Source organism: Mobula birostris, chromosome 5 (genome assembly GCF_030028105.1).
Source record: "Mobula birostris isolate sMobBir1 chromosome 5, sMobBir1.hap1, whole genome shotgun sequence".
In the NCBI taxonomy this organism is placed as follows: domain Eukaryota; kingdom Metazoa; phylum Chordata; class Chondrichthyes; order Myliobatiformes; family Myliobatidae; genus Mobula; species Mobula birostris.
Genome location: NC_092374.1, coordinates 205,628,864 through 205,644,774, shown reverse-complemented (window position 1 = coordinate 205,644,774; position 15,911 = coordinate 205,628,864). Strand labels below are relative to the sequence as shown.

The following is a 15,911-nucleotide window of genomic DNA, read 5'->3' as shown; positions in this document are numbered from 1 at the left end:
CAGCTGACCTGAGCACAAAGTGGGTGGGTCTGAATTGCAGTGCTCAATGCATGCGGCAAGCAGCTCCCCTCTTCCCGGTGCAATGGATCTATTATTATTAATTAATTTACTTAGAGATACAACGCAGAAGAGGCCCAACAAGCCGCACTGCCCAGCAACCCGCCGATTTATCTCTTGTCTAATCAAAGTTCAAAGTAAACTTGTAATCATTGTACAGCGGAGGCAGGATGGCAGACTTGGCAATGGAATGCTCCCCCTGCAGGATGTGGGGATTCATAAAACCAGGAAGTCTCCCTGATGACTCCACTTGCAGGAAGCGCAGGCAACTCCTGCTCAAGAAAGACCACATTAGGAGCTGGAGCTGGATGTATTTAGGACCATCCGGAGGCAGAGCAATTGATAGATATGACTTTTGAGCAGATGGTTACAGCCAGAGTACAGGATTTGGGGAGTAGATGGGTGAACACCAAGACAGGTAAAGGGAGAAGGAAGTCAGTGCAGGGTCCCCCTGTGGCCATTCCCCTTGACAACAGGCATATCCCTTTGGATACTGCTGAGGGGGATGACCTCTCTGGGCAAGGCAGCAGCAGCCAGACCAATAGCACTATGGTTGGTTCTGAGAAGGGTAGGGTGAAGTCAGGTGAAGCAGTGGTCATGGGGGACTCAATAGTTAGGGGGACAGATAGGAGATTCTGTGGCAGCAAAAGAGACGCCAGGATAGCGTGTTGCTTCATGGGTGCTAGGGTCCAGGATGTCTGAGCAGGTGCAGAGTATTCTTGAAGAGGAGGGTGAGCAGCCAGTCATGGTACATATTGGTACCAATGACATAGGCAGGAGAGGGGTAGGGCTCCTGCGCAGTAAGTTTAGGGAGTTAGGGAGGAGGCTGAAGAGCAGGACCTCCAAGGTGGTAATCTCCGGATTACTCCTGGTGCCACGAGCTAGTGAAGGTCAGAACAGGAAGATGGCGCAGATGAATGAGTGGCTGAGATTGTGCAAGACAGGGTTTCAAGTTCTTGGATCATTGGAACTTCTGGGGAAGGGGTGACCTGTACAAGTGGGATGGGTTGCACCTGAACTGGAGGGGAACCAATATCCTGGGAGGGAGATTTGCTAATGCTGTTGGGGAGGGCTTAAGCTATATTTGCAGGGGGGTGGGAACCGAACGAGGATGGAACGATTGGCGCACAGGTAGTGACAGCTTGTAGGAAGTTTATGAGGAATGGTAGGCAAATGATAGAGCAAAGAAGCACTCAGCCAGATGTTTTGAGATGTGTCTATTTTAATGCAAGGAGTATCATAAGCAAGGTGGATGAACTTAGAGCATGGATCAATATGTAGAACTGATTTTGTGGCCTTTACAGAGACTTGGATGTCTCGGGCAGGAATGGCTGCTGAGCATGCCAGGCTTTAGATGTGACAGGGAGGGAGACTAAAGAGGTGATGGCATGACATTGCTAATCAGGGATAGTATCATGGCTACAGAAAAGGAGGAAGTCATGGAGGGATTGTCTTCTGAGTCAATGTGGGTGGAAGTCAGAAACAGGAAGGGGGCAATAACTCTACTGGGTGTTTTTTTATAGACCCCCCCAATAGTAGTAGAGGCATCGAGGAACAAATAGGGAGGGCAGATTTTGGAACGGTGCAATAATAATAGGGTTGTTGTGATGGGTGATTTTAACTTTCCAAATATTGACTGGCATCTCCTTAGAGCAAGGAGTTTAGGTGGGGTGGAATTTATTAGGTGTGTTCAGGAAGGTTTCTGATGCAATATGTAGATTAGGAAACTAGAGGAGAGGCTGTACTTGATCTGGTATTGGGAAATGAACCTGGTTAGGTGTCAGATCTCTCGATGGGAGAGCATTTTGGAGGTAGTGATCACTACTTTTATCTCCTTTACCATGGCGCTGGAGAGGGATAGGAGCAGACATTTTGGGAAAACATTTAATTGGGGTAGCGGGAAATATGATGTTATTAGGCAGGAACTTGGGAGCAGATGTTCTCAGGGAAATGCAGGGCAGAAATGTGGCAAATGTTCAGGGAACATTTACATGGCGTTCTGGATAGGTTTGTTCCATTGAGACAGGGAAAGGAGGGTAGGGTGACAAAACCATGTTGTACAAATGATGTAGAGAATCTAGTTGAGAAGAAAAGAAAAGCTTACAGAAGGTTCCAGAAACTATGTACTGTTTAAGCTCTGTAACATTACAAGGGTGCCAGGAAGGAGCTTAAGAATGAAATTAGGAGAGCTAGAAGGGGCCGTGAGCCGGATTAAGGAAATCCCCAAGGCATTCTACAAGTATGTGAAGAGCAAGAGGATGAGTCGTGTGAGAACAGGACCATTCAGAAGCGAGAGTGGAAATATGTGCATAGAGCCAGAGGAGGTAGTGGAGGTAGCTTCAGTATTCACCAGAGAAAAGGACCTTGGCAGTTGTGGGATGATTTACAACAAACTTGAAACACTTGAGTGTATAGACGTTAAGAAAGAGTATGTGCTGGAGCTTTTGCGAGGTATTAAGTTAGATCAGTTGCCGGAACTGGATGAGATATACCCCTGGCTACTGTGGGAAGCAAGGAAGGAGATTGTGGAGTCTCTGGTGATGATCTTTGCATCATCAATAGGGACAGGAGAAGTACCAGAGGATTCAAAGTTTGCAAACATTGTTCCCCTGCTCAAGAAAGGGAGTAGTGATAACCCAGGAAATTATAGACCTGTGAGTAAGCTTCAGTGTTGGAGAAGATCCTGAGAGGCAGGATTTATGAGCATTTGGAGTGACATCATCTGATTAAGGACAGTAAACGTAGCTTTGTGAAGGGCAGGCCGTGCCTCTCGAACCTGATTGAATTGTTTGAGGAGGTAACAAAGCACATTGATGAAGGTAAAGCAGTGAATGTAGTACAAGCTTGCACTATATGGCGGGAATTGAACCCTGTTCAGTGATCACTGGTATTGTAAAGCTTTACGCTAACTGCCACATTACCGTGTCTGTTAAGTCATCGATGTAGCGAGTACAAAAGTTGAGCAATGACGGAATGCAGAATGTAGTGTTGCAGTTGCAATTCCTGGGCATGAGGGTGCTGCCCCTTCCCAGGTGCAGGAGAAGCTGCTCTTTCTGGCTCATGCTGCTGTCGTCTGGCTGTGGTTAATTCCGCGCTTCTCCGCAGGGATCCTTCCTGGAGTGCCACCCTGACTTCCGGATCACCCACCGCTTCCACAAGAACTGCGTGTCCCAGCTCAATGGCATGATCTTCTGCCCGCACTGTGGCGAGGATGCCTCTGAGGCCCAGGAGATCACCGTGGCCAAAGCTGACACCTCCACCATGGTGCCTGCACCCGCCCCCCGCAGCCAGGACCATCTGATGAACGGCAGAGCAGACACCACACACGCCAGGTGAGGACGGTGGGTGGGGGCAGCGGAGGTGTCCTGTGTACATATGTTAGGATAGCGAATGCTGAGACCCACAAAATTGGGGCCCAGATTTCTCTACATGGGAGTACAGAGCTCTCCACACCGTGTTAGTGATCTCGCTTCGCACAAGAACATGAAGATTAGAAAATAGCTTTATTTCTCACACATATATCGAAATAGTGAAATGCGTAGTTTCTGCCAATGACCAACGTGGTCCGAGGATGTGCTGGGAGCACCTGTAAATGTCACCATGCTTCCGACACCAATACACAGTATGTATAAAAAATATTTACCCCCCCCCCCGGAAGTTTTCAAGTTTTACTCTTTTACTACATTGAATCACAGTGGATTTAATTCAGTTTTCTTGACACTGATCAACAGAAAAAGTCCATGTCAAAGTGAAAACAGATCTCTACAAATTAATTTCTCTAAATTAATTGTGAATATAAACCACAAAATAATTGCATAAGTATTCACCCCTTTTAATATGACACACCAAATCATCACTGGTGCAGCCAGTTGGTTTTAGAAGTCACCTAATTACTTAACTGGAGATCTGTTTTTGAAGACCCGTGCGCAGTCTGGGTGTGTCAATTGATTTTAGTAAAAATACCCCTGTATCTAGAAGGTCTGTCCAACTTCTGGAGAGTCAGTATCCTAGCAAAAACAACACCATGAAGACAAAAGAACACTCCAAGCTACTTTGCGAAAAAGTGATTGAAAAGCACAATTCAGGGGATGGATACAAGGAAATTTCCAAGTCACTGAATATCCCTTGGAGTACAGTGAAGAGATGGAAAGAATATGGTACAACTGTAATTTTCCCTAGGTCCTCAAAAACTGAGTGACCGTGCAAGAAGGGAACTAGTGAGAGAGGCCACCAAGAAACCTGTGACAATTTTGGAGGATTTACAAGCTTCAGTGACTGAATGGGAGAGACCCCATATGAGTGTTGCCCAGTTCTTCACCAGTAGCAGCTTTATGGAAGAGTGGCAAAGAGAAAGCCACTAATGAAAAAACTCACATGAAATCTTGGCTAGAGTTTGTCAGAAGGCTCTGAAGTCAGCTGGAAGAAGGGTCTATGGTCTGATGAAACCAAAACTGAGCTTTTTGGCCATCAGACTAAACGCTATGTAAGCCAAAAACCGCACGTCCTCAAAAACACACCATCCCTACCATGAAGCATGGTGGTGACTGCATCCTGCTGTGGGGATGCGTCACTTGTGAAGGTAAGGGTAAAATAATAACAGGGTTGTCAAGGTTGGGAGATATTAATTTCCCAAATATTGATTGGCATCTCCCTAGAACAAGGGGGTTAGGTGGGGTGGAGTTTGCTAGGTGTGTTCAGGAAGGTTTGCTGAACACTATGTAGATAAACCGACAAGAGGAGAGGCTGTACTTGACCTGTTATTGGGAAATGAACCTGGTCAGGTGTCAGGTCTCTCAGTGGGAGAGCATTTTGGAGACAGTGATCACAATTCTATCTCCTTTACCATAGCATTGGGAGGGTTAAGAGCAGACAAGTTAGGAAAGCATTTATTTGGAGTAAGGGGAAATATGAAGCTATCAAGGCAGGAAGCCTAAATTGGGAAGAGAAGTTCTCAGGGAAATGTACAACAGAAGTGTGGCAAATGTTCAGGGGATATTTGGCGTTCAGCATAGGTCTGATCCAATGAGACAGGGAAAGGATGATAGAGTATAGGAACCTTGGTGTACAAAGGCTGTTCAAAATCTAGCCAAGGTTATAAGGCTAGCAGGAAAGACCTTAAGAATGAAATTAGGAGAGCCAGAAGGGGCCATGAGAAGGCTTTGGCGAGCAGGATTAAGGAAGACCCCAAATCAAGTATGTGCAGAGCAAGAGGATAAAACATGAGAGAATAAGGCCAATCAAGTGTGACAGTGGAAAAGTGTGTATGGAACTGGTGGGGAGAGCAGAGATACTTAATGTATACTGTTATGTAAACGACAACAATGAATATCAACCGAGACAGGTTATATAAAAGTAACCAAACATTTATTAATCATGGATAAACGATAAGGAAAAAAAAACAAACTAAAACTTTAACCGGAAGTTAACAGATAATGCAGCCGTTCACCAACTCGCCACTCGGCTCTGGTTCTTAAAGCGTTAAATGCGGAAACAGTTCTTAAGGCGATACAGTCAGATATAGTTCTTAAAGCGATAACTTCGAAAGTCCAACAGATTTACGCGTTCATTTGGGAGAGACCTCTCTGGAGAAGGATTTCTTCACAGACGCATCTTTCCTGCTGGTTCTGTCCACAGGGTTCACGATGCCAAAAATAAACAGTTTAAATCAACTGACTTTAAATTCCTTTAGAGAGAGAGAGAGCACCTTTTTGCATGAACTCTTTGCTCTTTTTGGCAAGAGTTATCTCGATGCAGGTTGCTACCCCAACTAAGACTCAATAAGGTCGATCCTTTATTAAATTGCCAAACGATGGCAACTCCTCTTGATCCCTCGATCCTGCACTTTGATAAATTCTTCACTCTCCCTTCTGATGTTGGAATTGAGTAAACCAACACATCTAGCAAAAATTTCCAGTCCAATAATATGGTATTTTGCAACAGAACGCACACTCCGCTTTAAAATTGAAACTACGTCACAAAAACAAACACGCAACAGAAACGGAGATACAGCACGTTCTACCTGGAAATCTGCAAACTCAAAAACCAACTGCGTCACCTGGGTCGACCCTTATATAGTCATGGGTCATATGTCATCACGTGACCTCACATCGGCGGGAAAATCACATCAGGTGACCTCCAAAAGACCATTACATCATTCTCTCAAGAAAACACAGATCTCCTTGAGCATGTAACAATACTTTGCTTCAGTATTCACTACGGAAAAGGATCTTGGCGATTGTAGGGATGACTTACAGCAGATTGAAAAGCTTGAACATACAGACATTAAGAAAGAGGATGTGCTGGAGCTTTTGGAAAGCATCAAGTTGGATAAGTCTCTGAGACCAGATGAGATGTACCCCAGGCTACTGTGGGAGGCAAGGGAGGAGACTGCTGAGCCTCTGGCAATGACTGGAGGGTTGCAGATGTTGTTCCCTTATTCAGAAAGGCAGTAGAGATAGCCCAGGAAATTATAGACCAGTGAGTCTTACTTCAGTGATTGGTAAGTTGATGGAAAAGATCTTGAGAGGCAGGATTTATAAACATTTGGAGAGGCATAATATGATTAGGAATAGTCAACATGGCTTTGTCAAAGGCAGGTCGTGCCTTACGAGCCTGATTGAGTTTTTTGAGGATGTGCGTAGTAGATATAGTGTATATGAATTTCAGCAAGGCATTTGACAAGGTGCCCCATGCAAGGCTTATTGAGAAAGTAAGGAGGCATGGGATCCAAAGGCACCTTTCTTTGTGGATCCAGAATTGGCTTGCCCACAGAAGGCAAAGAGTGCTATAGATGGGTCATATTCTTCATGGAGGTTGGTGACCAGTGGTGTGCCTCACGGATCTGTTCTGGGCCCCCTTCTCTTCGTGATTTTTATAAGTGACCTGGATGAGAAAGTGGAGGGATGGGTTAGTAAATTTGCTGATGACACAAAGGTTGGGGGTGTTGTGGATAGTGTGGAGGGCTGTCAGAGGTTACAGCAGGACATTGATAGGATGCAAATCTGGGTTGAGAAGTGGCAGATGGATTTCAACCCAGATAAGTGTGAGGTGGTTCATTTTGGTAGGTCAAATATGATGGCAGAATATAGTATTAATGGTAAGACTCCTGGCAGTGTGGAGGATCAGAGGGATCTTGGGGTCCGAGTCCATACGATGCTCAAAGCTGCTGCGCAGGTTGTCTGTGTGGTTAAGAAAGCATACAGTGCATTAGCCTTCATCAACTGTAGGATTAAGTTTAACAGCTGAGAGGTAATGTTACTGCTATATCGGACCTTGATCAGACCCCACTTGGAGTACTATGCTTAGTTGTGGTCGCCTCACTACAGGAAGGATGTGGAAAGTATAGAAAGGGTGCAGAGGAGATTTACAAGGATGTTGCCCGGATTGGGAAGCATGCCTTATGAGAATAGGTTGAGTGAACTCGGCCTATTTTCCTTGGAGCAACGGAGGATGAGAGGTGACCTGATAGAGGTGTACAGATGATGAGAGGCATTGATCGTGTGGCTAGTCAGAGGCTTTCTCCCAGGGCTGAAATGGCTAACTCAATAGGGCACAATTTTAAGATGCTTGGAAGTAGGTACAGGGGTAAGATTTTTACACAGAGAGTGGTGAGTGCATGGAATGGGCTGTCGGCGACAGTGCTGGAGGTGGATGCGATAGGGTCTTTTAAGAGACTCCGGGATAGATCCATGGAGCTCAGAAAAATAGAGGGCTATGGGTAACCCTAGGTAATTTCTAAAGTAAATACATGTTTGGCACAGCATTGTGGGCCGAAGGGCCTGTATTGTGCTGTAGGTTTTCTATGTTTTCTATGAATGCAGCAAAATACAGGGAAATCCTGGAGGAAAACCCGATGTGGTCTGCAAGGGAACTGCGACTTGGGAGAAAACTTGTTTTCCAGCAAGACAATGACCCGAAGCATAAATCCAAAACTACACAGGAATGGCTTAAAAACAACAAAGTTAATGTCCTGGAGTGGTCAAGTTAGAGTCCGGACCTCAATCCAATTGAGATTTTGTGGCTGGACTTAAAAAGGGCTGTTCATTCACGATCCCCACGCAATATGACAGCTTGAACAGTTTTGTAAAGAAGAACGGGGAAAGATTGCAGTGTCCAGATGTGCAAAGCTGACGGAGACCTATCCACACAGACTCAAGGCTGTAACTGCTACCAAAGGTGCATCTGCTAAATACTGACTTGAAGGGGGTGAATACTTCTGCAATCAATTATTTTGTGTTTTATATTTGTAATTAATTTTGATCACTTTGTTGAGATCTATTTTCACTTTGACACGAAATAGTATTTTTCTGTTGATCAGTGTCAAAAAAAGCCAAATTAAATCCACTGTGATTCAATGTTGCAAAACAATTAAACGTGAACACTTCCGGGGGGGTGGGGGGGTGAATTCTTTTTATAAGCACTATAGCATGCCCACAACTTACCGATCCTGACCCATACGTCTTCGGAATGTGGGAGAAAACTGGAGCATGTGGAGGAAAGCCACACCCCATCACAGGGAGAATGTAGAAACTACAGACGTGGCAGGAATTGAACCCAGGTGGCTGGCTCTGTAAAGCGTGGCCATACACTCCCAGTTCTCCCTACAGAATTGAACCAGGATCAGTGATCGCTGGTGCTCTGAAGCGTTGCACCAACCACTGTGCTACTGTGCTGTCCCTAACTCCCACATCGAAAACCAAGCCTCTGTCTCCATCAGCAAGCTGCCTCCTCTGGGTTGCAAGTACTCTTCCCCCACGTCCCAGCACTAGTGACACAAGGGCTACCCTCTGCACTGAGACACCCTGCCCCCTTGTTGGCTCTAAGTGTAATAACTGTGTCTTTAGTCTTATTCACACCCACCTTATCTCCCTGCCCTCAAACCATTGATCCAAGCCAAGTATGTTTCTATGATGCTGATTCTCCACATCCCTCTGCAGCTTTGTCCTTTCCCTGCCCCTGTAAAGTCCTCCAGCACTCTGAGCTCTCTCTGCACCTCCACACCTAGCCTTTTGCCTGTCCCAGAGGTTAATCACTGCCTCGAGGTCTGGACTTAGACCATAGGACATAGGAGCAGAGTTAGGCTATTTGGCCCGCCGAGTCTTCTCCGCCATTCCATCATAGCTGATTAATCAAGAACCTATCAGCCTCTACTTTAAGTATACCCAATGGCACCCATTTGTGCCAGTGAATTCCACAGATCCACTACAGAGGCAGCCTGTCGTCTCTTCTCACAGCCCTCAGCATATTGTTTCCTTTCTGCTGCCACAGCGCGAGGATGAGCGGGAATGGGGAGGCAAAGCGGTCGAGCCTGGAGCCCCCGGTGGACAGCATCGACAGCTCAGGACCATCCATCACCCTGTCCTCCGGCAAAGTGTTGTCGGCTGTTGGACTCCCCCCTGGGCCTGGCCGCGAGGCGCTGGAGAAAGGACTGGCCATGCAGCAGTCAGAAAGGTGAGTGGGCGAGATCTCGGAGTGACGGTATTGGTGGCGGTTGCCCATCATATCCAATGATGACAGGAAAGCTGCGCGGGAGAGTTTTTAAAGTGGAGAGCCATTGCACCTGTACAATTCCACGCTCAGCTCTGGAAGTCTGGGTCCGGTGGTACAACCGGGGATTCCCTTGGTTGACCATGACTTTTTCGGTGCCTTGTCATGCCAATCACTCTTCATGGAGCATTGCAGAGCCACCTTTCTGGTCACTGGATCTCACTGTACATCTCATCCACCCAGTCCGTTACAGCTGACTTCACATGCTAGGGCTGGCATGTGCTTATCTCACCAGGGTATGAGGCCCTCTAGCTGCCCTCACCTGGTTTAGCCCACCTTTCGAAGTGGTGTACCGAAGGGGTGTGGCTGCTGTCACATGCAAACAGCTACTTGGAGCCACAGGTGAGAACTGAGCGTCCGGTAGGGACCAAAGGTAAGTGAGCTGTCCAAGAACGGCTACGACAAGCTCCTTCACCAGAGGTGCTACCCCTCTCCGGACGTCTCACGCATCTTGATGGTATTAGTTTATTATGGTCACGTAGCAAGGTGCAGTGAGAAGTTTGCCTCGCATACTGTTTGCAAAGATCACATCATTACAGCGTGCTTTGAGGTAGAACAAGGTAAGACAATGACCATGTGTAAAAACTACCAAAAAAGTGCAGGACAGGTCAACGATTAAGGTGCAAGATCTTAACGAGGTAGATTGCAAGGTTAAGAATCCATTTTATCGTACGAAAGGTCCATTCAAGAGTCTAATAACAGTGGGCTGGGAGCTGTCCTTGAAACTGATGTTATGTGCTTTTAGGCTTTTGTATATATAATTGATGAGAAAGGGGAGAAGAGAGAATGTCTGGAGTGGGTGGGGTGTTTGATTATGTTGGCAGAGAGAAGTATGGATGGAGTCCATGGAGAGGAAGCTGGTTTCTGTGATGTGCTGAACTGTGTCCACAACTCTGCAGTTTCCTTTGGTCACATACAGAGCAGTTGCCTGACCAAGACATGGTGCATGAATAAAAATTGGTGAGGGTTGACGGGGACTTGCCCTATTTTTTAGCCCCTTGAGGAGGTGGAGGCATTGATGAACTTTCTTTGACATCAAGGTGGTTGGACCAGGACAGAACAGAGAGACATCCCTTTAGAGCAGAGATGAGGAATTTCTTACATTAGAGGGCGGTGGATCTGTGGAATTCATTGCCTCAGGCGGCTGTGGAAGCCAAGGCATTGAGTATATTGAGATTGATTGGCTCCTGATTAGTGATGGTGTCAAAGGCAGGAGAATGGGGATGAGAGGGAAAATAAATTAGCTGAGGTCTTATGGAAGGAGTAAGAAGGGTTCTAAAGGTTCAAACTCGAGTGTAAGCTGAGAGAGGTTTTCCGGACAAAATTCAAGTTGTAGTTTATTGCCATCTGACTGTACACTTATACAACCAAACAAAACAGTGATCCTCCGGACCACGGTGCACCCACAATATATATTAGACTAGATTAGATTATGAGGACACACAGTCCTCTTTTATTGTCATTTAGTAATGCATGCATTAAGAAATGATACAATATTCCTCTGGTGTGATATCACAGAAGCACAGGACAGACCAAGACTGAAAAACTAACAAAACCATATAATTATAGCATATAGTTACAACAGTGCAAGCAATACCGTAACTTGATGAAGAACAGGCCATGAGCACAGTAAAAAAGTTCAAAGTCTCTCAAAAGTCCCACATCTCATGCAGACGGAAGAAAACTCTCCCTGCCATGCCCGACCACAGTCCGACTCTTGAGTCATCCGAAAACTTCGAGCTCCGATCAGCCCTCCGACACCGAATACCGAGCACCATCTCTGCCGATTGCTTTAACCCCAGCCTCGGTCGCCAGCAGCAGGCAAAGCCAGGGATTTTGAGGCCTTCCCTCTGGAGATTCTCGATTGCACGGTAGCAGCGGCAGCGAAACCGGGCATTTCAGAAATTTCTCACGTCTGTCTCCATCAAATCAGAATTGTCCACAGCCCCTATTTAACAGATACAATATCATTTCACTGGAGAGCTGCGCGCGCTGCGTCGCTCTGCCATCTTCTCCTCCCGCCATATGTCACACACGGCACATAATACAAAATATTACCATAAGACCATGAGACATAGGAGCAGAATTAAGTCATTCAGCCCTTCCTCCTCATTTCTGTTCAGGATGGTGGATGGAGGTGGGCAGTAAATTTATTTATTTAGAGATACAATGCAGGACAGGCCCCCCCCTGCCCAGCAAGCCAACTATTTAACACTCAACTAATCACTGGACAACTTACACTGACACAGTCTTCGGACTGTGGGAGGAAACCGGAGCACCCGGAGGAAACCCATGCGGTCACGAGGAGAGCGTATAAGCTCCTTACAGACAGTGTCAGAACTGAACTCTGAACTCCAGTACGCACCGAGATGTAATAATGTTGTGCTAACCGTGATGTATTGACCACAAACCGATCTAGTGCCCCAGGAGCCATGGCCGATGGTTTTCTCTGTACTCTGGCATCGTTATTTGTATAATTTACTCTCATTATCTAACCTCTTCATGCTCCCTCTCTCCTTCCCCTCCTACCCCCAGGCGTAAGAAGCTGCGATTTCATCCGCGCCAGTTATACCTGTCGGCCAAGCAAGGCGAGCTGCAGAAGGTGCTGCTGATGTTGAGTGAGTGTCTTGTTTGCTCGCAGTCAGTGGGGAACTGTGGTGGGGCGGGGGGAGGGTTACTCACTAAAATGAAGTAAGTGGGAAATATAAATATCTTCTTTCACACAGCAACAGAGTGCAGGAGAAAGTCACTTGCTTAATACTTCAACATAACTGGTCTTCAGCAGTTCTTCAGCTATTTTCTAAATGGAGAGAATGTTCAGAAGTCAAAGGTGCAAAGGGACTTGGAGGTCCTCTTGTAAGATTTCCTAAAGATTAACTTGCAGGTGGAGTCGGTGAGGAAGAGAAATACAATGTTATCATTCATTTCAAGAGAGGTAGAATGTAAGAGCAACGATGTGATGCTGGGGCTTTGGTCAGACCGCACTTGGAGCATTGTGAGCTGCTTTGGGCCCCTGATGCGCTGATATCGGAGCGGCTCCAGAGCAGGTTCACAAGGATGATTCCTGGAATGATAAGGTTAACGTATGAGGAGTGTTTGATGGCTCTGGGCCTGTACTCACTGAGTTTAGAAGAATGGGGGGGGGGGGAAGGGTGGAATCTCAGATGACAATAAATATTTAACTAGTTTCATTTGTTGCAATCACCTACAGCACTTAATATTCTGAACATACTCAGGTAAATTTACAGAAGTACATTTTTACAATGGTAGCACATCCCAACTAGCAGAACCCTTTCGAATATTGTTACGTACCCCGTAACTGGGTTGCCAAACCAGCAGTAATGGAACGCTCGTTGGAGTCTGTGATTACTAGGAACTAATAAAGTTTTATTAAAGAAATAAGTAATACAGTACACTAATCGCAAGGATATAAATGTAACAGGTTGGCAATGATAATACACACATATACACAGAAATAGGGTAATAGAAATCAACCAAGCTCTATCACAGTCTAGGGGTAAAATGATCAGTCTTAAGTGAAGCAAAGTTCAGTTCGGTTTAGTGCAGTTCGAAGTAATCGCTGTTGTTGTACCGTTGGGGGGGGAGAGAGAGAGAGAGAGTGAGAGATGCAGTTGGTTTCAGGCAAACCTTTTGATGTCTTCTAATTCCCGCTGTGGTCACCGACTGTGACCCCTCCGTTCCGGATACGATCGTTCTTCCGCTGTGAACCCGGCACCCAGGCAAGGGCGGACACGCACTCCAGATTCCCACCGATCGTACCTTGATACCCTGTGAGCCTCTGACCAATTCCTGCGAACCGGTCCTCTAAACTCCCACCAACTTGTGGGGACACACTGCTCTTTCCAGGGTCTCGTGGCGTATCATGCCTTAGCAAACCTGCTCTTTTTATGGGCACCCGTATGGGTCCTAGCTATACCTGCCTTTTTGTTGGCTTTGTGGAACAATCTATGTTCCGTGCCTGTTCTGGTATCTGTCCCCCACTTTTCCTTCGCTACATTGAGGACTTCATTGGCGCTGCTTCCTGCACGCATGCAGAACTCGTTGACTTTATTAACTTTGCCTCCAACTTTCACCCTGCCCTCAAGTTTACCTGGTCCATTTCTGACACCTCCTTCCCCTTTCTAGATCTTTCTGTCTCTGTCTCTGGAGACAGTTTATCTACTGATGTCTACTATAAGCCTACTGACTCTCACAGCTATCTGGACTATTCCTCTTCTCACCCTGTCTCTTGCAAAAACGCCAACCCCTTCTCGCAATTCTGCTCTCAGGATGAGGCTTTTCATTCTAGGACGAGGGAGATATCCTCCTTTTTTAAAGAAAGGGGCTTCCCTTCCTCCACTATCAACTCTGCTCTTAAACGCATCTCCCCCATTTCACGTACATCTGCTCTCACTCCATCCTCCCGCCACCCCACTTGGAATAGGGTTCCCCTGGTCCTCACCTACCACCCCACCAGCCTCCGGGTCCAACATATTATTCTCCGTAACTTCCGCCACCTCCAACGGGATCCCACCACTAAGCACATCTTTCCCTTCCCCCCCCCCCCTTTGCTTTCCGCAGGGATCGCTCCCTACGCGACTCCCTTGTCCATTCGTCCCCCCCATCCCTCCCCACTGATCTCCCTCCTGGCGCTTATTCGTGTAAGCGGAACAAGTGCTACACATGCCCTTACACTTCCTCCCTTACCACCATTCAGGGCCCCAAACAGTCCTTCCAGGTGAGGCGACACTTCACCTGTGAGTCGGCTGGGGTGATATACTGTGTCCGGTGCTCCCGATGTGGCCTTTTATATATTGGCGAGACCCGACGCAGACTGGGAGACCGCTTTGCTGAACACCTATGCTCTGTCCGCCAGAGAAAGCAGGATCTCCCAGTGGCCACACATTTTAATTCCACATCCCATTCCCATTCTGACATGTCTATCCACAGCCTCCTCTACTGTAAAGATGAAGCCACACTCAGGTTGGACGACCAATATCCTGGCAGGGAGATTAGCGAGGGCTACTGAGGTGACTTTAAACTAGAGTGGTTGGGGGGTGGGAATCAAATTAAAGAGGCTAGGCGTGAGGAGATTAGTTCACAACAGGGGGATGGGAACCAGTGCAGAGAGACAGAGGGGTGTAAATTGAGGGTAGAAGCAAAAAGTACTAAGGAGAAAAGTAAAAGTGGCAGGCCGACAAATCCAGGGCAAGCATTAAAAAGGGCCACTTTTCAACATAATTGTATAAGGGCTAAGAGGGTTGTAAAAGAGCGCCTGAAGGCTTTGTGTGTCAATGCAAGGAGCATTCGTAATAAGGTGGATGAATTGAAAGTGCAGATTGTTATTAATGATTATGATATAGTTGGGATCACAGAGACATGGCTCCAGGGTGACCAAGGATGGGAGCTCAACGTTCAGGGATATTCATTATTCAGGAGGGATAGGCATGAAGGAAGGGGAGGTGGGGTGGCGTTGTTGGTTAAAGAAGATATTAACGCAATAGAAAGGAAGGACCATAAGCTGGGAAGATGTGGAATCGATATGGGTAGAGCTGCGTAACACTAAGGGGCAGAAGACGCTGGTGGGAGTTGTGTGTACAGGCCACCTAACAGTAGTAGTGAGGTCGGAGATGGTATTAAACAGGAAATTAGAAATGTGTGCAATAAAGGAACAGCAGTTATAATGGGTGACTTCAATCTACATGTAGATTGGGTGAACCAAATTGGTAAAGGTGCTGAGGAAGAGGATTTCTTGGAATGTATGCGGGATGGTTTTTTGACCAACATGTCGAGGAACCAACTAGAAAGCAGGCTATTCTGGACTGGGTTTTGAGCAATGAGGAAGGGTTAATTAGCAATCTTGTCGTGAGAGGCCCCTTGGGTAAGAGTGACCATAATATGGTGGAATTCTTCATGGATGGAGAGTGACATAGTTAATTCAGAAACAAAGGTTCTGAACTTAAAGAGGGGTAACTTTGAAGGTATGAGACGTGAATTAGCTAAGATAGACTGGCAAATGACACTTAAAGGATTGACGGTGGATATGCAATGGCAAGCATTTAAAGGTTGCATGGATGAACTACAACAATTGTTCATCCCAGTTTGGCAAAAGAATAAATCAAGGAAGGTAGTGCACCCGTGGCTGACAAGAGAAATTAGGGATAGTATCAATTCCAAAGAAGAAGCATACAAATTAGCCAGAGAAAGTGGCTCACCTGAGGACTGGGAGAAATTCAGAGTTCAGCAGAGGAGGACAAAGGGCTTAATTAGGAAGGGGAAAAAAGATTATGAGAGAAAACTGGCAGGGA

At 46.4% G+C, this 15,911-nt stretch overlaps 1 protein-coding gene across 6 annotated transcripts in view; it reads left to right on the top strand.

The window, feature by feature from the left end:
* LOC140198313 (histone-lysine N-methyltransferase EHMT2-like) overlaps nt 1-15,911 on the top strand; it is a 157,711-nt gene that overhangs the window by 83,358 nt on the left and 58,442 nt on the right. For all 6 annotated transcript variants that reach the window (XM_072259392.1, XM_072259389.1, XM_072259390.1 and 3 more), the window contains 3 exons: nt 3,163-3,389; nt 9,325-9,507; nt 12,139-12,221. In XM_072259392.1, coding sequence (XP_072115493.1) covers nt 3,163-3,389; nt 9,325-9,507; nt 12,139-12,221 — 493 coding nt within the window. The remainder of the gene's footprint in view (nt 1-3,162; nt 3,390-9,324; nt 9,508-12,138; nt 12,222-15,911) is intronic.